The sequence below is a fragment of the Chiloscyllium plagiosum genome, unplaced genomic scaffold, assembly GCF_037043375.1.
Source record: "Chiloscyllium plagiosum isolate Xiang-an unplaced genomic scaffold, Cpla_swu_hap1 HiC_scaffold_2, whole genome shotgun sequence".
Classification (NCBI taxonomy): Eukaryota; Metazoa; Chordata; class Chondrichthyes; order Orectolobiformes; family Hemiscylliidae; genus Chiloscyllium; species Chiloscyllium plagiosum.
The window spans coordinates 102,755,107-102,777,247 of NW_028270140.1; the positions used below are offsets into that span (position 1 = coordinate 102,755,107).

Genomic DNA, 22,141 nt, shown 5'->3' on the forward strand with positions numbered 1-22,141 from the left:
TTAAAGCCTTTCCCCAAACCTGGGACACTAGTTTCTCTTCAACTCAGAGATTCACACCATAACTAGCTTTTTTGTCCAGTCAACTCCTCCATTCAATCACTACAGTGTACTATTGCTTTAATGTTCACACTAACAAATAAATCAATTAAAATCTCAAAAATACACCAATTACATTTGAGAAAGCCAAAAGAAAGACTAATATCAAGAGACGATCCTGCCATTGGGTGTGCAAAAGTAATAAACCATATTATGCATGGCTGGAAATGTGTTGCTGTAAAAGCGCAGCAGGTCAGGCAGCATCCAGGGAACAGGAGAATCAACGTTTCGGGCATAAGCCCTTCTTCAGGAATGAGGAAAGTTTGTCCAGCAGACTAAGATAAAAGGTAGGGAGGAGGGACTTGGGGGAGGAAATGTGATAGGTGGAAAAAGGTCAAGGTGAGGGTGATAGGTCAGACTGGGATGGGGGCGGAGAGGTCAGGAAGAAGATTGCAGGTTAGGAAGGCGGTGCTGAATTCGATGGATTTGACTGAGACAGGGTGGGGGGAGGGGAAATGAGGAAACTGGTGAAATCCGAGTTCATCCCTTGTGGTCGGAGGGTTCCTAGCCGGAAGATGAGGCGTTCTTCCTCCAACCGTCGTTTTGTTGTGGTCTGACGATGGAGGAGTCCAAAGACCTGCATATCCTTGGTGGAGTGGGAGGGGGAATTGAAACGTTGAGCCACAGGGTGGTTGGGTTGGTTGGTCCGGGTGTCCCAGAGGTGTTCTCTGAAACGCTCCGCAAGTAGCCGGCCTGTCTCCCCAATATAGAGGAGGCCACATCGGGTGCAGAGGATGCAATAGATGATGTGTGTGGAGGTGCAGGTGAATCTGTGGCGGATATGGAAGTTTCCTTTGGGGCCTTGGAGGGAGGTGAGGGGGGAGGTGTGGGCGCAAGTCTTGCACCTCCTGCGGTTGCAGGGCAAGGTGCCGGGAGTGGAGGTTGGGTTGGTGGGGGGGTGTGGATCTGACGAGGGAGTCACGGAGGGAGTGGTCTTTACGGAATGCTGATAGGGGAGGGGAGGGAAATATATCCTTGGTGGTGGGGTCCGTTTGGAGGTAGCGGAAATGACGGCGGATGATGCGCTGTACATGGAGATTGGTGGAGTGGTAGGTGAGGACCAGTGGGGTTCTGTCCTGGTGGCGGTTGGAGGGGTGGGGCTCAAGGGCGGAGGAGCGGGAAGTGGAAGAGATGCGGTGGAGGGCATCGCCGACCACGTCGGGGGGGAAATTGCGGTCCTTGAAGGAGGCCATCTGGGTTGTGCGTTTTTGGAACTGGTCCTCCTGGGAGCAGATGTGGCAGAGTCGAAGGAATTGAGAGAATGGGATGCCGTTTTTACAGGGGGCAGGATGGGAGGTGGTGTAGTCCAGGTAGCTGTGGGAGTCGGTCGGTTTGTAGTAGATGTCCGTGTTGATTCGGTCGCCTGAGATAGAAATAGAAAGGTCGAGGAAGGGGAGGGAGGAATCTGAGACTGTCCAGGTGAATTTGAGGTCGGGGTGGAAGGTGTCGGTGAAGTGGATGAACTGTTCAACCTCCTCGTGGGAGCACGAGGCGGCGCCGATACAGTCATCGATGTAGCGGAGGAAAAGGTGGGGGGTGGGGCCAGTGTAGTTGCGGAAGATGGATTGTTCCACATATCCTACGAAGAGGCAGGCATAGCTGGGGCCCATGCGGGTGCCCAAGGCTACTCCTTTCGTTTGGAGGAAGTGGGAGGATTGGAAAGAGAAGTTGTTCAGGGTGAGGACCAGTTCAGTCAGTCGAAGGAGTTTGTCAGTGGAAGGGTACTGGTCGGTACGGCGGGAAAGAAAGAAGCGGAGGGCTTTGAGTCCTTCGTGATGGGGGATGGAGGTGTACAGGGACTGGATGTCCATGGTGAAAATAAGGCGTTGGGGATCGGTCCCCACCGCATCTCTTCCACATCCCGCTCCTCCGCCCTTGAGCCCCGCCCCTCCAACCGCCACCAGGACAGAACCCCACTGGTCCTCACCTACCACTCCACCAATCTCCATGTACAGCACATCATCCGCCGTCATTTCCGCTACCTCCAAAAGGACCCCACCATCAAGGATATATTTCCCTCCCCTCCCCTATCAGCATTCCGTAAAGACCACTCCCTCCGTGACTCCCTCTTCAGATCCACACCCCCCACCAACCCAATCTCCACTCCCGGCACCTTCCCCTGCAACCGCAGGCGGTGCAAGACTTGCGCCCACACCTCCCTCCAAGGCCCCAAAGGAAACTTCCATATCCGCCACAGATTCACCTGCACCTCCACACACATCATCTATTGCATCCTCTGCACCCGATGTGGCCTCCTCTATATTGGGGAGACAGGCCGGCTACTTGCGGAGCGTTTCAGAGAACACCTCTGGGACACCCGGACCAACCAACCCAACCACCCTGTGGCTCAACATTTCAATTCCCCCTCCCACTCCACCAAGGATATGCAGGTCTTTGGACTCCTCCATCGTCAGACCACAACAAAACATCGGTTGGAGGAAGAACGCCTCATCTTCCGCCTAGGAACCCTCCAACCACAAGGGATGAACTCGGATTTCACCAGTTTCCTCATTTCCCCTCCCCCCACCCTGTCTCAGTCAAATCCATCGAATTCAGCACCGCCTTCCTAACCTGCAATCTTCTTTCTGACCTCTCCGCCCCCACCCCAGTCTGACCCATCACCCTCACCTTGACCTCTTTCCACCTATCACATTTCCGACACCCCTCCCCCAAGTCCCTCCTCCCTACCTTTTATCTTAGTCTGCTGGACAAACTTTCCTCATTCCTGAAGAAGGGCTTATGCCCGAAACGTCGATTCTCCTGTTCCCTGGATGCTGCCTGACCTGCTGCGCTTTTCCAGCAACACATTTCCAGCTCTGATCTCCAGCATCTGCAGACCTCACTTTCTCCCCATATTATGCATGGCACATATAAAGTAAGTTTCAACAGTGAAACAAATATCTCACTGTTGAGTGGTAAAGGGTTTATTTGCATTTATTTAATACCTCATTAGTATCTAATTTCTATATAGATACCTACTTTTCCAGGTAGTAGAAAGCAGCTAGATGGCTTCAATGCTTATCAGCAGCTGCAGTAACAAGGATCTTCTCTAGGAATTCACCATTGAAAACATTGCCTAACATTTTCGGATGTGCTCTACAGGTCAATGACCAACTGCATACTCCAAAGAAAGTTGGCACAGGAAAAACCACAGGTTCTTCACTGTATGATGACACACTGATACCAATCCAGTGACTTGGACATGGTCCGTCAGCCACTTCAGATCAGGGGATTCTTATCATTGCAATCCAGAAACTGGGGCAATAGATGGTCCTGCATGTTGACTGTGACCAGTCTATGGATTAGCAGCAAGTCAGTCATGGAGCTGCACAGAATGCAGTCAGTGGGAGGGGCTGCAGTCAGTCCTGTTTACTTAAATGTTGAATATAAAAGTTTCTTTTTTTGGGTGGGAGGAAGGTCTGGTGGCAGGAGGAGGAAGGGTCTTGGCATTTGGAAAAAAGAATGATGAGAGAATTTAAAAATCAAGCCCATGGCTATGATGCAGAAGTCAAAAATTGTGGGAATTGGAGATATTACGCTGGAATACAGAAGGGATAACTGAAGGATCAACTCAAGGCATAAAAGAAGAGTGGGAGAAGGTGATACAGAATAGGAAGCAGAGGGTTCTGCGCACATGGGAAGTCAGGTATGGGAGTCAATAACTGTCATTACAACCCTGACTTCAATGGGGATACTGACTTTTGCAGAAGATACAAAATTAACCTCCTTCCTGCATTGAGCATGCTTCTGGTTCATGGAAATGACAATGACCCCAAGTGGCAACTTCAAACCAGATTGACAAGGTCTATTGTTGTGGTCTCCTTTAGAAGAGGTGAGGATAGAGGATGGCACTCTTGCACACCACCCTGTTCGCCAGATTATGGTCATCAAAACAGGGCTCTAACTTTCCCCTAATGGCCACCTTTCATTTAATTCTTCACAGAATTCCTGAAGAAGGGCTCATGCCCGAAACGTCGATTCTCTTGCTCCTTGGATGCTGCCTGACCTGCTGCGCTTTTCCAGCAACACATTTTCAGCTTTAATTCTTCACACACTGGATCTGTAAAGGGCACATTTTGCTTTGATGCTGGCATGGTATTGGTGGTGAAACGCCGGAGGGTTCTGACCACTGAGTACCTCAGCTGCTACTAAGCACAAGGCAGTGCAAGAGTGATGCCACAGAAGCATGCTGTATACTTAATGAGGGTACTTCTGCAAGACTGATTAAGAAAATAAATGACAGCCCATGGAGATATACTATCCATAAAAGCTCCCTAAAAGTGACACTTAGTCAAAAACTGGGAAAGATTCAGCCTATAATCCCGTAATCAGCTATCCTTTCTTGTAAGCACTAAAAAGTAAAATGAACATTAAAAATATAATCTGATATGAACAATGTTTATTTTAAAATCTATTAAAAAGAACATTACAATATATTACAGAACAGTAGAGGTTTAGCACAAAGTGCAAACTTAAAATATCAGCATACCTGATGATGTTTAGTAGTTGAGTTATACAAACAGCATCCTGTACCTGATGGTGCATATTTACTTCGGATTGTCTAAGAAGTTTAAAAAAAAAATGCAAGAAAAGCATTTAACGTACAACCAATATACCACCTTAAATTTTGAAATTCTAAGTGAAGAATTTTAAAAAAAAAGATAGTACTGAATAAGTACTTTGTGTTAGCTTACCTCAGGTGAACTTAGGCACATCTGAAGCTTGTGTTTAAAGTCTGTAGATACAGAGGACTCCTCAGGTTTGACTTCGTTGAAATAAACAGAATTTGGACATGAGATTTGTGTAACATTTAATGTTGAATTCAGGAAAGGACTGGAGGGTATATGATCAACATCCAGAAAATCTACACTGGAGATCCTAACATCTTTAGTAGACATCTGAGAACAAAAAGGCTGCAAATCAAAATTTCAGTGATGACAAAAGCTAGAAGTTGCCATAGATACTGTGGTAGTAAACAAATGAAGAACTTAAGCCCATCAATTTTAATTCTAGTTTTAGTTTTAAAAGACTTCAATGTTTGTCCAGTGCATACTTGAGGAAACCCGGACCTTAAGAATTAAAGCTTACAATCAGTTTGGCTTCAGAGATGGTGTCTAAAAAACCAAACTGTAGTAGCATCTCTTAGAACATAGAGCCTATACTGCTGGGTAGGCCAGAAACAAAGTCACAGATTATCCCTTTCATGAATGGAACTTGAAAAATATTCTTTTCATAATTAGAAATCACACACAAACTTCTATAATGCAACAAATCAAAATGTATTGTTCAAGGCTGGTTTTCTCTTTCACCTTTTTCCCCCCAGGGTAGAGGAATTCAAAACTAGAGGGCACAAGTTAAAGCTGCGAGGGGAAGATTTAAAAAGGAACTTAAGGGTCAGCTTTTTCCATGCAGAGGGTAGGGCACATATGGAATGAGTTGCCAGAGGAAGTGGTGGAGGTGGGACAATTACAGCATTTAAAAGGCATTTAGATGTGTATATAAATAGGAAGGGTTTAGGAGGAATACAGCCAAATGCAGGCAAATGGGATTAGAAGCAGCACGGTGGCTCAGTGGTTAGCACTGCTGCCTTACAGCATCAGGGACCCAGGTTTGATTCCAGCCTTGGGTGACTTTCTCCCAGTGTCTGCGTGGGTTTCCTCCCACAAATCGAAAAGATGTGCAGGTTAAGTGAATTGGCCATGCTATAATTGCGCATAGCGTTCATGGATGTGTAGGCTAGGTGCATTAGTTAGGGGTAAATATAGGATAATAGGGTAGGGGAATGAGTCTGGGTAGGTTGCTCATTAGAGGGCCGATATGGACTTGTTGGGCCGAAGAGCCTGTTTCCACACTGTAGGGATTCTAAAAAAAAATTCTAAGAAATTAATTTAGGATAACTGGTCAGTATGGACAGGTTGGACCAAAGGGTGTGCTTCCATGCTGTATATCTCTACAACCCTACTATAAATGCAGGAAACTACACAGGGTGAAATGGTGGCTCAGTGGTCATAACTGCTGCCTCACAGCACAGGGGATCTGGCTTTGATTCCATCCTCAGGTGACTGTGTGGAGTTTGCACATTCTCCCAGTGTCTTAAGTGGTTTTCTCTGGGTACTCTGGTTCCTCACACTGTCCAAAGTTGTGCAAGTTAGGTGGATTTGCCATGCTAAAAAAATTATCATTGGGTGTAGGGTAGGTGAGTTAGCCATTGTAAATGCATGGTTACAGGGGTAGGGAATTGGGACTGTGGGATGCTCTTTGGAGTGTCAGGGGTAAGGGATGTGATGAGTCAAATGGCCTGCTTCCACATCGTAGGGATTCTATGAACTAAAATGATCAATTAAATAAAACCAGAAGTCTCGATTTTAAACTGGAGACATCAGATGATTACGGTGAAGTAAAATAGTTAGATTATGTATTTAATAGCTTAACTCACCCAAGTATGAACACCCAGCTACACCTCCCTCAGGCCTGACCACTGTTGCCCCACACATGCATACTGCTAACACCCAGCCTCCCCAAACTTCAGATGGATTTCTCCTGCCTGCTGTGACCCATCTTAAATCCTGCATTTTTTATCTGCCCCATTGCACCCGGGCATCTCACCTAGAATCCTAATCTCTGCAAGCACTACTCTACTTACATGGCACCCTACAATCTCAGCAACCTAACACATTTGCCTCTCAGAAGAAATTTTAAAAATCAACCTTTTTGAATGTGTTATGGCACACCTCTGGGGCAGGTTGCACGGAATCCAGGCCTTGTGGCTCAGAGATAGGGATACCACCACTGCACCAGAACAGCCTTTCCATTTATATTGGACACTTACCCAATCACAGAAGTAAAAAAATATGACTGTTAAATTTCAAAATATGGCAGTTAACTGCTTGATAAAAGGAGACATGGTTTACCATTTTCTACAGAGCTGCACTACACTACTAAAGAACTGGATCACATGATCCAAACCACATGGCACTGGCCCCAATGCCAAAGAAAAAATTCACAGATCTACAAGAACTATGCCACATTGAAAGAATCCACAAAATTGACTTTGCATAGAAGGTGAATGTTTTAGGATACATGTTCTAGTATCTGAAGACTAGTTTCTATTATCTGACACACAAAATGTTAACTCTGTTGTAATAACAAAAAACTTAGTTTAAAAACAGTGGTAAATTACCTCTAATATGAATTGCCCAATGTACTCAACAGGAAAGTAAGGCGCCTTGTATGTATTTTTCAATCGCTCCATTGTATAATTTTGATTTTCTGTTAAGACATGTGTAATTTCGCAACAACGTCTTGGTCGATGATACACTGTGGCTTTTCCAGCATGTAGGACTCTGACAAAAGAACTCCAGTTTTTAAATCCATTCTGCTGTAATAAAGTATATCTCCTTATATAAAACTAAATTCACATCTCTGCAGTTATTTATCTCATCTGCCCATTTCCCAAAGGAATATTCCATATAGAGAATTCCACAACCCCAAGCCACTTCTCTGCCCAACCCTACTAAGACAAAAATCAACAACTGCTTCTCATTAAAGTCATACTGTCTGGCATGGTTCATGGCTGGTATTTCTGTTTCAGAAAAAAAGAAATGACATCTTCTCAACACACTTCCTTTTCCAAAAAGAGATCTGAAGATTGCAAGGTAAGTAAACTACTAATTCAAATTGAAAATTTATGGAAGATATTATTTTGTATTTATATTACAAACATCAACTCACTGCCAATTCCTTCTTGCTTCCTGCCTGCCAGTACAACAGAAGCAGCACGTGAACATCCACAGCTGTTATTTGAAAAGATGTGTGAAAAAAATTGTGTGGGAAGAAACCAATCTCTCATGTTTGGCTATTTGTATTCAGTTAAAAAGAGTCCTGACAATTATTGAGATGCAATGGTTTTTAATATTGAGAAGGTAATTTATGCTCAAAGTCCAAATAGTAAATTCAAAATAACGTACATCTCCTGAGCTCACTCCAACCGGATGTTCTTCACTATGCTATAACCCAGCAGCCCCAGAGTTCCAAAGTCTTTGGTCTTGACTGGCAATAAGATGCATTACGTGAAGAGATGCACATGTACACTTTAAAAAGGCAGTCTCCTAACATCTCTGATCTCATCATGACATGAGCATTTCCAACCACTTTCTTGTATCCCCTCACCAGACAACTCTCCAGACTTCCAATCCCACCACTGAGTCAACCACAAGAAAATTGTTGACAAGTCACTTGCAACTTTGATCTTCAATTGTCATAATAAGTCTGCAGCTACCAATCTGTTTAACCATGCTTAGTTTTAATATTCTGGATCCAAAAAAAGTGGTGCTGTGACACTACATATGACATAGTCCCATTTTTGTTCCAATTTAAAACAGGTATAGGTTTAAAAGTGCATAGACTTACAACTGGATCATTCATCTCTAGAGCAAAGAGTGTGGTCACATCAAACCTTTACCTTCTCTGACAAAACCACAAACACTTATATTCTCTAGTGTAATCCTGGAATTAGAATAAAAAAAGACTACTTTTTTTTCATTTAGAGCCATTGTTATGTAGATGTGGACGTACTGTACCTTTAAGAGAGTTAAAAGCTAGCAGAACTATGTGACAGCACCAAGTGTTCTGAACAAGACATAAATCAAACATGTTGTTCAGTGGCTAGTTGCCTGGAAATGACAAAACAGTTTTGAATTAAGCCTATCAGTTTAAATTAAACCCCAGAAAAAAAAATGAAACTCCAATCAAGTTTGAATTTAGTATATTGACAATCTTAAAAGCTAAATGACAAGCCAATGCTTTGGGGGTATAACACTGGGAAAAAATTGAACAGTTGGGAGGAGAACTGTCAATTTTGGCGACTTGTGGTTGATAAGTGAGAGAAATGGCTCATCATTGATAATGAGGGTCTGGGATTTGAAGAAGTTTATGAAACTTTGCCAAGAAACTTTAGAAGTAAAGAAAAGGGCCAAACGTTTAAGCATAAGTTAGATCTGGTTTCACAAAGGACAAAAGTAAAGCTGAAATTGTAAGAGAAACTCAAACACTTAGTTGTATCAGAGAAACAGACAAGTGCAGTAGAGGGAGAAAAACCTAAATGACAATTGAGGAAAATGAAGTTAGGATAGTGAGTGTGTGTGAAGGTTTTAGCCGAGCAAAGAGAGAGCATTTGAACTTGAGAAGTTGCAACTTAATCAGCAAAGTCAAGTTAACAGGATGGAGATTAAAAAGAGAAGGTAGTGGTATATATAATATGTCAAGATTGCTACATTTGGGTGAGAAAGATGTTGAAGCATTCTTTATTTCATTTGAAAAATTGGCTCGGCAGACTGAGTGGCCTGAGGATTTATGGGTAATGCTAGTTCAGACTAAACTGGTTGGCACAGCTAGTGAGGTATTTGTCACTCTGTCAGAAGATTATGAAGGAGGTTAAACAGGCTATTTTAAGTGCTTATGAATTAGTACAAGAAGCATATATACGGCGGTTCAGAAACACAACGAAGGAACCAGGTCAGACTTATGTTGAGATCGAAAGAATTAAACACATCATTTTGATCGATGGGTGCATGCTTCGAAAATAGATAGGACCTTTGTGGCTCTTGGAGAGATTATTCTGCTAGTGGAGTTTAAAAACTCACTTCCAGCGATGATTAGAATTCATGCAGAGGAACAGCAAGTGAAAAGAGCAGCAGAATTAGCAGACGAATACATATTGGTACATAAGACAAGCTTCTGGCCAGAATTTCACCCTGTGAGGGCAGAAGGAGAGATCTTGTACTACTAAACCAACAGTAGAGAGTACTGGTAAGAATTTACCACAGGATGAAAAGGAAGCCCAAGAGGATGGAAAGAAGGGGAAAGGCCTTAGGCGTTTCCACTGTGGTAAATTGGGACACAGTCATAGTGCTGGTCATTAAAGAAAGGTGCGGTGGGAAAAGATGTGGTAAAAGAAGCTAAGACAGTGACATTAGTGAAGGTAGTAAAGGAGACTCCACGAAGAGCCAAAACACAGCAGGAGAGTGCACAGCCTCAGCAGGGGCTGGATGTGGAGTCAGTATCTGATCTCTACAAAGAATTTGCCTTTGTGGATAAAGTTTAGTCAGAAAGAACTGAGGGAGAAGGACAAGAAGTTATAATTTTTAGAGATATGGGATCTAAATAGTTGCTGATAGTAAGGGATGTGCAGATATGCACTCTTTTTGATCTGTTAACTCAGAGAGTGTGATAACTTGTGGGATAGATGGACAGAAATTTAGCATTCCTCTATATACGATTAGGTTGGAGTGCCAATTCAAGACTGGGAAAGTGTCAGTCACTCGCACTGTAAGTGTCAGTTTGTTCACTGTAAGGAATTCAGTTTGTCCTTGGGAATGATTTGGCAGGATCCAAGGTGGGAGTGACACCTGTTGGTGTGCAGAAGCCCAAGGAAGACCAAGACATTGGAAAGTTAACACAGAAATATCCTGTTTTTTTCCCAGATTGCGTGATAACCAGATCCCACGATCATAAATCACAGCACGAAACAAAAAAGAGAAAGATGAAGGAGTTGAGGTTCAATGAGCAGATAGCCTGTTTGACATAATGGTACAGGAAAAATCTGAACAGGCAGAGGGTCAGACAGAAGTGTTTAGTCCTGAAAGACTAAGGGACTTACAACAGCAAGACAAGATGATGAGATATATGTGGATGCGTACTCCGAAAAGGAGGCAGAGAATATTATCTCAAAGACAGCATCCAAAATTACTTATTAACCATAATGGATGTGTCTACCAGATTTCCAGAGGCAATTCCATTATGGACTATTAAGATAAAAATGGTGATAAAGGAGGCAGTAGTTGTCTTCACACAGTATGGGCTACCCAGAGAGATTCGTCAGACCAAGGGTCAAATTTTGCTGCTTGGCTGTTTGAGGTGGTATGGATAGCATAGGTATACAGTACTTTAAATCCAGTGTGTATCATCCTGAATCCCAGGGAGCTCGAGAGAGGTGGCATCAGACCTTGAAATCCATGTTGAAAGCACACGGTCAGATTTACCCCAATGATTTGGATAAAGGTATCCCATTCATATTATTTGCCAGCGATGCCCATTCCCTTCGAGTTAGTATTCAGTCATGAAGTGAGAGGCTCTTTGAAATTAAAGAAAAAAATTGACAGGACCAAAATCGGAGATCTCACACTTAGATCATGTATCGGAGGTGAGGGAGAGACTTAATTGAGTCGGCAAGTTAGCTAAACAGCACCTAAAAAAAAAAGGCACAGTATAGAATGAAACAGGTGGCAGATAAAAGTTCTGAGACCTGGATTTTTTGACGTGTTAGTACTGCTACCGATGATAGGAGATCCCTTCAAAGCCAGGTTTAGTGGTCTTTATCGAATTGAGAAAATGTTGAGTCAGGTGAACTATAAAGATGCCAGATAGAAAAAAGGTGTCGGGTATGTCATGTGAACATGTATTATACAAGAGAGAAAGAATTGGAGAAATAGGTTAGTTACTGCCTTGAGTGAGGAATCAAATCCAGTTGACGTGGATTTTGATGTGCCTCAAAATAGATTAAAAAAATGAAGTCCTTGAGGAGTGGAATAGGTTAGTAAACTAACTGCCTCATGAGCAGAGAACACAGTTGAAAGATTTGTTACTGCAGTATAAGGACATATGCAAAAAACAGATGGGGAGGACTAATGCTATCGTATATGAAATAGACATAGGGAATACTGCTCGGATAAAACACCAGCCCAATCGGCTTAATCCTTTCAAAGCCAGACAGGTCCAGATGGAGGTAGAGGCTATGCTCAATGAGGACATTGTTGAACCAAGCCAGAGCGCGTGGAGTTTGTCGATTGTCTTCGTTCCTAAACTGGACAGAACTCAGCGATTCTGCATGGATTATCAGAAGGTAAACGCCATTACAAAATCGGACTCCTGTCCAATTCCTAGATTGGAGGACTGTATCGAAAAAGTTGGACAAACCAGTTACATCACCAAGTTGGACTTAAAGGTACCTGCCAGTAACCACACATTATCAGAGTTGGCGAAAGAAAATTTCTGTATATCTAACTCCAAATGGACTAAAAGTTTAAAGTGATGCCCTTTGAAAAGAAGAACGTACCCGCCACATTCCAAAGATGCATGAACAGAGCTGTGCCTGGATTAACAAACTGTGCCGTCTATTTGGACGATGTAATGATTTTTACTAAGTCCTGGAAAGATCATATGGTACAGTTCGCAGAGCTCTTTGAATGTCTATGAGAAGCAAAACTGGTGATCAACTTAAATAAAACTGGATTCACGAAATCAGAGGTGACTTTCTTGGGACAGAACATCGGTCATGGAAGGTTGACCCCACAGAATGCAAAGGTGAAGGCCATAGAGAAATGTCCACAACCAACCTCAAAGAAAAAGGCACTTCGATTCTGAAGACTCAGGATTCTGTAGGAGGTTTGTTCCAAACTTCTTCAGTGTCGTGGCACTGTTAACCAATTTGTATTAGTCTTCAGCAAAGTTTCAGTGGATACAACCATGCCTGGAGACATTCGATCATTTGAAAGCCATATTAACCACCAAACCAGTTTTATCTACAAACTTTTCGAAACCTTTTAAAGTCACCATTGATCCTAGTGACATAAGAGTTGGAGCTGTACTCCTACAGAAAGCTGAGGATGGGATTGAACTGTGAGTTGGTTACTTTTTGAAGAAGATCAACATCCACCAGAGGAAATACTCCACAATCAAGAAAACTATTGAGTTTGGTTACTCGCCTTACAACATTTTAGTGTTTGTGACGAACAATATGTCGGAGACAGTTGTGTACATGGATCACAATCCGCTTACATTCTTTGAAGCATTCCAAGACAAGAATTAGACTATTTCTTTGGAGTCTTGTTACCAACTTTTAATTTAAAATTCATACATGTTGTTGGTCATAATGTTGCATTGTGGGCAACATTAACATAGCACGATGGGAAATAAAATTGGTCAATTCTCGAGTTATAATTCAATAAGTTAAAAGACAAAAAAAAAAAGGTCAGAAACAGCTTTCAGGACCAGACTGAATGTAAACAAATTCCATACGTGTATAAAACTTCAGTCATCTTTTTCAAGGCTCCTTGTATATTTTGAACTGCAGATCTCAGATTAAACAAAAGGTCCATATAATAGAATCAGAGTTATGGAATGACACAAATGATTAATTTTCTTTTTCGGCCAAGGCTCAGTGTTACAGATGATGCACATTTCATGATAATCTGTAATTGCTCAGCACATTTTAAATGTATATAAAAGGTGTTACTTTTCTTCTAAAAGGCACAAAACTTGGAAGGGAAACAGGGAACAAACTGGATCCTTCCCCTTTCCAAGTCACAGCCAAATTGCTGCAGTACGTACAATAAAGCTTGATTATTGTCAGTTCAATTGATTTTTGAGTATTGTTGATGAATGCAATCACAGATGTATTATCGTAGATTTAACGGATAACATTTAGATGAGATTTGTATTTACTTTAATGTTAAATATATAAACAGGTATATGAGAAGTTGTTAAGGTGAAGTTAGATTAAAGTTATCTGTATATGAGGGAAACGGGTTTAAAAAACAATAGACAAAAAAAACAATCTTCTCATTAGGAGGGTTCTTTTTTTCTTGGGGGGGGAGGGGAGAAAAATAAAGAGGTGCTATGAAGATGTGGGTGTACTGTATCTTCAAGAAAGTTAAGAGCTAGCAGAACTATCTGACAGCACCAAGTTTTCTGAACAAGGTATAATCTAAATGTGATTCAGTAGCGAGGGTAGCTGGTGGCCTGGAAATGAAAAACAGATTTGAATTAGGTCAGTTTAAAATTATACCCCCCCCAAAAAAATACCAAACTCCAATCAAATTCAAGTTTAGTATAGTGACAACCTTAAAAGCCAATGACACAACCCGATGCTTTGGCGATACAAGACCAGGGAAAATTGAACAGTTGGGAGGAGAACGGCCATGCCACCAGCATCTGTAGACTGCCTGGAGAATAGCTTTCTGAAAAAGGTACCTTTATCGATCAGTTACCGGTGTGAAACAAAAATCCCGGAGAATAAAAAAGACGACCGGAGAAATAGAAGGTTCAACATCTGGCTGGTTTTGAATTTTTGTTCAATCTTAATTGGGGGTTTTCTCAGACTAGTATTGTAGAAGGGGAAGGTAAAAGATAGGTTAGAGGAAGGAGTTGTAAATTGTTGTTAAGATATAACAGAATAATTACCTAAGAAATAAAGTTGTTGACTTTTACTTTAAATAGTTCTTGGTAATTTTCACAGATTACCGCATGAGATAAATCTTTGTGTTGCTGGTTTAAATTAAGCAGGAGGTTTTATCCCATGTCATAACACCATCCACATAAATCTTTTTCTTGATCACCAGTACACAACCTTTTCTCTGCTGTGAGGTGCCTCTGCTCTTTTTTTGCTTTCCTAATACCTATCAGTTCACACCTCTACCTAGGCCTTTCCTTTCCCTAGTTCTGAAACTGTGCATCCTGCTTTGGTCTAAATATCTCTGACCATACCTTTGCTGAGAGCACCTGGTTCAGGAGACTCAATTGCTCCAAAATTTATTAAAAGTCTGACCACTAGTTTTCTTTCTATGCCACAATGCTAACTGGCAATATAAATGGTCCTCTTTCCTCAGGTGTTGGATATACAGATATTCAACACTTTCCTCTCCAAAGGTGTGTTGCTTGTACTCATCTTACCCACAATTCCATTTGAACATCTAAGGTTTCCTCCCTATCAATATACTGAAACCAGCCCTAAACATAATAACAAATGACAGTGCATGCCCACTATCCTGATCAACCTCTGTAGCCTTCTACATATTTAATCATAACACCCTCCTCAATAGATTCTTCCCAGCTCAGTGGCACTAATTGGGAGATTCTAGTTTACCTATTATTGTAGCAAGAGCATTTCAGCAATTCTTTCTTTCCTTCGACTAGCACTAGTGTCTTCCCTAAGCATGGAATCATGCCTTGGTCATATAACATCTTGGTATATGCCAAATGTGTTTCCATTCCTTCATAGGCACGGTGAAAATTCTGTATTTTTTCCACTATTCTGCAGGAATCTCCTTACCACATAGTAGCAGCATTAAGACAGCAACTCATTATCTTTCAAAAGTCAATTAGAAATGGGCAAAAGCTGGTTTTGGTCAGTCATCCACACCTATTAAAAAAGGGGTAAAAAGTCTGTGCTTAACACTTGGTCTTGGATAAATCCCAACCTTGGTCAATAAATTCATTATTTTAAAGACTTTTCACAAACTCCACACATTTCAGGTGCTTCCACTACTGTTGCCAACCACTTCTACAGGTTCAACTACTATTACTAGGTGAACTACAGGATTCACAACTACTTAACCCAGAACTCGCATTAAATTTCTGGTCAAGTCCTTATTTCCAGTAAATGCAGTCAATTTGGTAACAAATATTCCTTTCTGAATGCGATGTTGGGCCTCCTTCTTGAATTGCTGCAGTCCAGGTGATGGTGCATCTACAAAGTTAAGTGAGTTCTCGGATTTGACTCAAGGACAACGTGGAACAGCAATTCCAAGTCAGGATGGTAAGTGGCTTCAGAGAATTTTCCGGTGGTAGCATTCCCATGCATCTGCTGATATTGTCACTTTGCCATTTTGTTAACTGCCTCATTTCCAAATAGTGCACCAAAGACTTTAATTTTTTTTTTATGCTGGTCTCTTGTGCAACTTTCCATGCATGTAGCTATCATGCTGAAACTTACCCTCTTCAAATTGAATTGAATTTATTGTCACGTGTACTGAGGCACAGTGAAAAGCTTTATCTTGCGAGCAATACAGGCAGATCACAGAATGAAGTTGCATAAATAGTAAACAAGTAAACAGCAGCAAAAACAAAAACAGGTACAGGCAAATGTTAAAAGAGTTTGAGAGTCCATTCAGTATTCTAACAATAGTAGTGTAGAAACTGTTGCAAAACCAGCTGGAGCACGTATTCAGGCTTCTGTACCTTCTCCCCGATGGTAGAGGTTGTAGAAAAACATTGCCAGGGTGGGATGGATCTTTAAGAATGCTGGCAGCCTTTCCTTGACAGTGGTCCGAGTAAATGAATTCTATAGATGGGAGGTTGGCCTTTGATTGCCCAGGCAGAGTTCATCACTCTCTGTAACTGTCTCAGATCTTGAAGGTTACAGTTGCAATACATTCAGACAGAATGCTCTGAGTAGCACACCTATAAACGTTGGCAAGGGTATTCACCGTCATGCCAAATTTCCTCAGCTGCCTGAGGAAGAGGAGACATTGTTGGGTCTTTGTAACTCGTGCACTCACATGATAAGTCCAAGAAAGCTTGTTGTAGATGACCACTCCCAGGAGCTTGACACTTTCCACTTGTTCCACCTGTGCTGTTAATGCGTAGGGGGGGGCACGTAACATCCCGCTGAAAGTCAATAATAAGTTCCTTGGTTTTGCTGCCATTGAGAGCTAGGTTGTTCTCAGTGCATCATTTTTTCAGTTTTACACCTCCAGTCTGTCGCCATCTGAGATTCGACTCACTGTGGTGTTGTCATCAGCAAACTTGTAAATGGCATTAATCTGGTATTTGACGAAGCAGTCATGGGTATACAGCGAATACAGTAGTGGAATGAGTACACACCCCTGGGGGGCTCCACCGGAGATTGTTAGTGACGATGAAATATTGTCCCCAGTCTTTGCTGATTGTGGCCTGTGGGCCAGGAAACTGAGGGTCCGGTTGCAGAGAGTGGGATTTAGTCCGAGATCACTAAGTTTAGTAATCAGTCTCGAGGGGATATTAGTGTCGAAGGCTGAACTGTAGTCAGTGTGTAGGATTCAGAAAGCTGTTCTTGGTGTCAAGATGTTCTAGGGAGGAGTGAAGGGCAAGTGATATGGCCTCGGACATGGATCTGTTGGTCAGATAGGTTAATGGAGTTAGTCAAGAGTAGTGGGGAGGCTGGAATTGATTAATGCCATGACCGGCCTTTCAAAGCACTTCATGATCAAAGTTAGGGCCACTGGGTGTTTGTCATTGAGACATGCTGCATGTGCCTTCTTAGGCACAGGGTTGTTGTTAGTCCTCTTAGGCAGGACAGTGGCCTGCTGCAGGGAGAGGTTGAAGATGTCTGAGAAGACCTCCACCAGTTGATTTGCGCATGCTCTGAGTGCACGGCCTGGTCCCATTGTTTTCCTTGGATTCACACAAAGGAAAACTGATCTGACCTCTGATGCAGTGACTGTTGAGGTAGGATTTGTCAGAATGGGTGTTACCGCTCTGCCGAAATTCTGCTCAAAGCAAGCCCAGAAGGCGTTGAGACAATCTGGGAGGGATATGTCATCGTCTGCTATCTTGCATTCTTTTTAGAACCTGTGATGTCATTCAGTCCTTGCCAGGTGTCTGGCTAGGTCTCTAGTTTGGATTGGTATTGGGCCTTGACTGTTTTAATGGCTCTGCGAAGGTCATACTTGGATTCCTTGTATTTGAGTGGGTCTCCTGATCTGAAGGCCTCACGCCTGGTTTTTAGTAGGTTCTATTATGTCCCGAGGCAAACATGATGACTGCAGATGCTGGAAATCAGATCAGAGTGGTGCTGGAAAAGCACAGCAGGTCAGGCAGCATCTGACGAGCAGGAAAATCAACGTTTCAGGCAAAATCCCTTTATCAGGAATAGAGGCAGGGAGCCTCCAGGGTGGAGAGATAAATGGGTGGGGGATGGGGGTGGGGGAAGAAAAGAGAAGGAGAAGGTAGCAAAGAGTACAATAGGTGAATGGGGGTGGGGATGGAGGTGATAGTTCAGAGGGGTGGGTGGAGCGGATAGGTGGGAAGGGAGATTGTCAGGTAGGACAGGTCATGAGGACAGTGCTGAGCTGGAAGGATGGAACTGGGGTAAGGTGGGGGGGAGTGGAAATGAGAAAACTGGTGAAGAACACATTGATGCCCTGCGATTGAAATGTTCTGAGGCAGAAGATGAGATGTTCTTCCTCAAGGCGTCGGGTGGTGAGGGAGCAGCGGTGGAGGAGGCCCACAACCTGCATGTCCTTGGCAGAGTAGGAGGGGGAGTTGAAACGTTGGGCCACAGGGCGGTGGGGTTGATTGGTGTGGGTGTCCCGGAGATGTTCCCTGAAGCGCTCTGCGAGGAGGCATCCAGTCTCCCCAAATGTAGAGGAGACTATATGTCCCGATTCATCCAGGGTTTCCTGTTGGAGAACACTTGGATTGACTTCCTCAGTATGCAATCCTCCACATACTTGCTGATAAAGTCTGTGCTGGTGGTGGTGTACTCGTCCGAAAGATACCTGCGGACTGTAACCCCTGTAAGTTACAGAATAGAATTCCTACAGCGTGGAAACGGGCCCTTTGACCCAACAAGTCCACACAGACCCTCCAAAGGGTAACACACCAGATCCATTCCTCTATTACTCTACGTTTACCCCTGACTAATTCACCTAACTTACACATCCCTGAACACTATGAGCAATTTTACATTGCCAATTCACCTACCCCGCACATCTTTGTATTGTGGGAGGAAACCCGAGCACCCGGAGGAAACCCATGCAGACACTGGGAGAATGCATGCGTGGAATTTGCACAGTTGTTAAAGGTTGGAATCAAACCTGGTCCCTTGTGCGGTGAGGCAGCAGTGCTAACCACTGAGCCATCGTGCTGTTTCCATAATTCAATATTCTTCTTAAGCCTTATTGATCAAAAAAATTCATTATACTTTCTAATTTTTTCCTTTCTTTGCATGGGTATTTATTTTCCTCACTAGCTGCTTTTGGTGCCTTAAAAACATTTCATTCTGCAATAGATTAAGCTATATGCTCGGAGAACAACTAAAAACACCAGAACTCATTTATAAAATCAGCAAGCCCTGGCATACAAATATCATTGAGTCCAAAATAATTAAAACAGTAGAGGTCCCAAACAAAAACTGCGGATGCTAGAAATCAGACACAGAAGGAGAAGTTGCAAGAAAAAAACTCAACAGGTTTGGCAGCAATTGTAGAAAGAAAGCAGAGTTAACATTTCAGATCCAGTGACCCAGAATAAGGGCATTTTGATGAAGGGTCACTGGACACGGAACATTAACTCTGCTTTCTCTCCACAGATGCTGCAACACCCAAGTTTTTCCAGCAATTTCTGATTAATAATGTCCCTTCTGAATGTTACCTTTTGAAAATATTTCTCCTCGATTCATCGTTGATCAGAAGGACTACTTTCCAGTTGTGAAACACTCCTGGTCTACTCGAACGGGCCAGCTCTTCACGCCACATTTTTGGCGCAGATTCCATTGGCACGGGATACTGTGAAATACTTTGAGTTTTATATCCCCACTCATACTGGATTTCATTAAGCCACCTGCCATCTTTAGCACTGTCAATGATGTAATCTTGAGTCAAGACCCACTTTCCTAAAAAAAAAAAGAAAAACAATAAACATTTCCAGATTGTGGTACTAACATTGCAACACTCTTCACACTTGTTACTACTTTAAAAATGTAATTAAAATGGAAGTCAATAAGGTTTAGTAAATTACTTAAAATATTAGTTCTGGGCTACACAATTGACCCAGTTCAAGAATATTCTCTCCCCTTACAATTCAGACACTAATAACTTGGTGACTTTTTAAGCTTCCAGACATGCTCCTGCTAATCTCAGGATATTAATGCACACTTTCGCTTCTACACAGTTCGGTCATTCTGCCCTTCTACCCACTTCAGTTGAAGGTACTATCCATCCATCATGTTCACTTCATGCATACTGCTTGCAACATATATCTCTACAAAATTTGCTTTAAAAAAGGTAGGAAAAATGGCTGGAATCCCTGATCTCTTCCAATACCAGAGAGAGATTGTTACTTATAGCACACACACACACGGAGTGAAGTAATTATGCAAGTACAAGGGGCAGCTCCAAAATGACAAGAGCAGAAGGCACAGAAATCCTATCAGATCTCTTGGAGAAGTGAAATCAGTTGCTGATGCAAGAGCTCATGCTTCAATAACTAAATTTGCTATCCTGCGGGATAAAATAAAATGAGTATGTTCATTTACAGTACAGGTGGTTGACTACACTGTTTGCAGAAAGAAATTGTTTTTACCCAATGAAAACAAGCTAATTTTGATTCAAGCAAGGTAAATTGGAATGTTTTGACTCACCTGCAGCACAAGCTGCTAAAAATTTTTCACTGCGACTTGGCTTACTTGCTATCATATGAGTGCACTGCTGCTTATATTCCTAGATTTTGAGGAAATTAAGTGACATGCTTAGTTAGAAACAGACATTCTGCAGATCCCATCATTGATGGTATTATTTTCCTTTTAAAAATGCACTGCTAGCAATGTTAGAAACAGACTAAAAGTAGGTTTCATGATCACGTGTTCTTTTCAGAAGATGAAAAGACTAACCCAATCCAACTGGTTTCGCCAAGACTTCAATTCTCATTTTAGGCATGTGACTGTTCAATATTGAGAGGTATTGTATTATGATTCTCTTCACCAACTCACTCACAAGCACTTTGTTTACTATACAGTATTTCCACTCATTCATAAAATTTTTTAAACAGTGCAGTTTACTCTTCCAACCATCACCGTTTCTCACCATCTTTCAATTCTTATCAGCTTCATGCTGCAAGCAGCATTTAGACCGGTTTCTGTACCAAAGGCTACCCCTGATTAAAGCATTCATACTGTAAACTACTTAGAACATTGCCATCTACTCATCATGTCTCCATAACTCACTCAAACTATGGGAAGATTAACTGTCTCGAGAGACCTGAAAACATTACAGAACAGTTTCCTCCACTAATGTAAAGGGCAACCTTGATTATCCGAAGGACATGAGCAGGGAGCATTTTGCTTGGATAATTGAATGGTTGGATAATAGTTTATCCAAACAAACATTGGGACGTTGAGTTCTTGTTCAGATAATTGAGGTTATATTTTGTAAATACATATTAATTAGGGCCCTACCCACTTTATGAAACTTAGTATCAAAACAGCGCTTCTGTAAAACTGCATGTATAATGTATAAGAACAGTCAAAACTGGCAATAGTAAATGAAACCTTATGTCCTAGCTGCAGGAGATCAGTTTGATCTCCTCTATACTTTTATTTCGTGTACATATAATTTTTCACTTATTTTCAGATCATGTAGGTTGGTATTTTTACTAACATTACGAACTTCAAAAGACAAAAAGGATTAACATCTCAATTATGCAAGCTCAGACTGGACTGGCATCCTAATCCGAATAAGACTAACAGCTAACATTTAGCAAGTATTTAAACTATCACCTGCTTCATCAGGACAGAAGTTTTGCAAAGTTGTATCTATTGTACAAAAGTATGTGACACCATAGTGCTAAAATATTCATGTATGTATACAAAGAGCCAACTGTAAAACTGTACTTTGGATTCCATCACCATCTTGAACTGCACTACTGCAGATGCTCAATAAAAAAAAAAGCTATCACCAGCACTCACCAGTCTTGGTCATTATTGAACATGATCCAACAACAGGAAGAAAGGAAAATAAATATTTCCAGCACTTTCAGTTTGTTTAAATATTAGCATTAATTCAAATCAGCTCACTGCAAGGCAGAATTTATGGAGCAGACAATATTTGGCTTCCTCCCTGCTCTTAGAAGGAAAGCCATGATGTGGAGATGCTGGTGTTGGACTGGGGGACAAAATAAAAAAATCACACAACACCAAGTTATAGTGTAACAGATTTATTTGAAACCACAAGTTTTCAGAGCTCCCACTGCTTGCTCAGGCAGCTTTAGAGAATACATTGATCTTTTACGATAAAATCTGTGTCCAAACAAGTAGCCAACGTCCTATGAAGTAGAATGGACTACCGTGAGAATGTATTCTGACAACTGAACAACCTGGAACACTACAAGCAACTACATGCTGATCTGACCAAAGAGCGAGCTTATCCGTGAACTCAGCAGACTGATCAAGAACTTTGATCAAGAGCACCATACACGCTCTCATCCTACATATTCGCATAGGGGACTTCCATTG

At 42.1% G+C, this 22,141-nt stretch overlaps 1 protein-coding gene across 3 annotated transcripts in view; it reads right to left on the bottom strand.

Moving 5' to 3' along the window:
* The window catches only part of slf1 (SMC5/6 complex localization factor 1), a 64,835-nt gene that overhangs the window by 28,661 nt on the left and 14,033 nt on the right, over positions 1-22,141 (bottom strand). For 2 of the 3 annotated variants that reach the window (XM_087999235.1, XM_087999228.1), the window contains 5 exons: positions 20,273-20,351; positions 19,285-19,525; positions 7,277-7,439; positions 4,791-5,009; positions 4,586-4,657 (listed from right to left, as the gene is read on the bottom strand). In XM_087999235.1, the coding sequence (XP_087855361.1) occupies positions 4,586-4,657; positions 4,791-5,009; positions 7,277-7,439; positions 19,285-19,525; positions 20,273-20,351 (774 nt within the window). The remainder of the gene's footprint in view (positions 1-4,585; positions 4,658-4,790; positions 5,010-7,276; positions 7,440-19,284; positions 19,526-20,272; positions 20,352-22,141) is intronic. The other variant, XM_087999239.1, reaches the window with a different exon arrangement.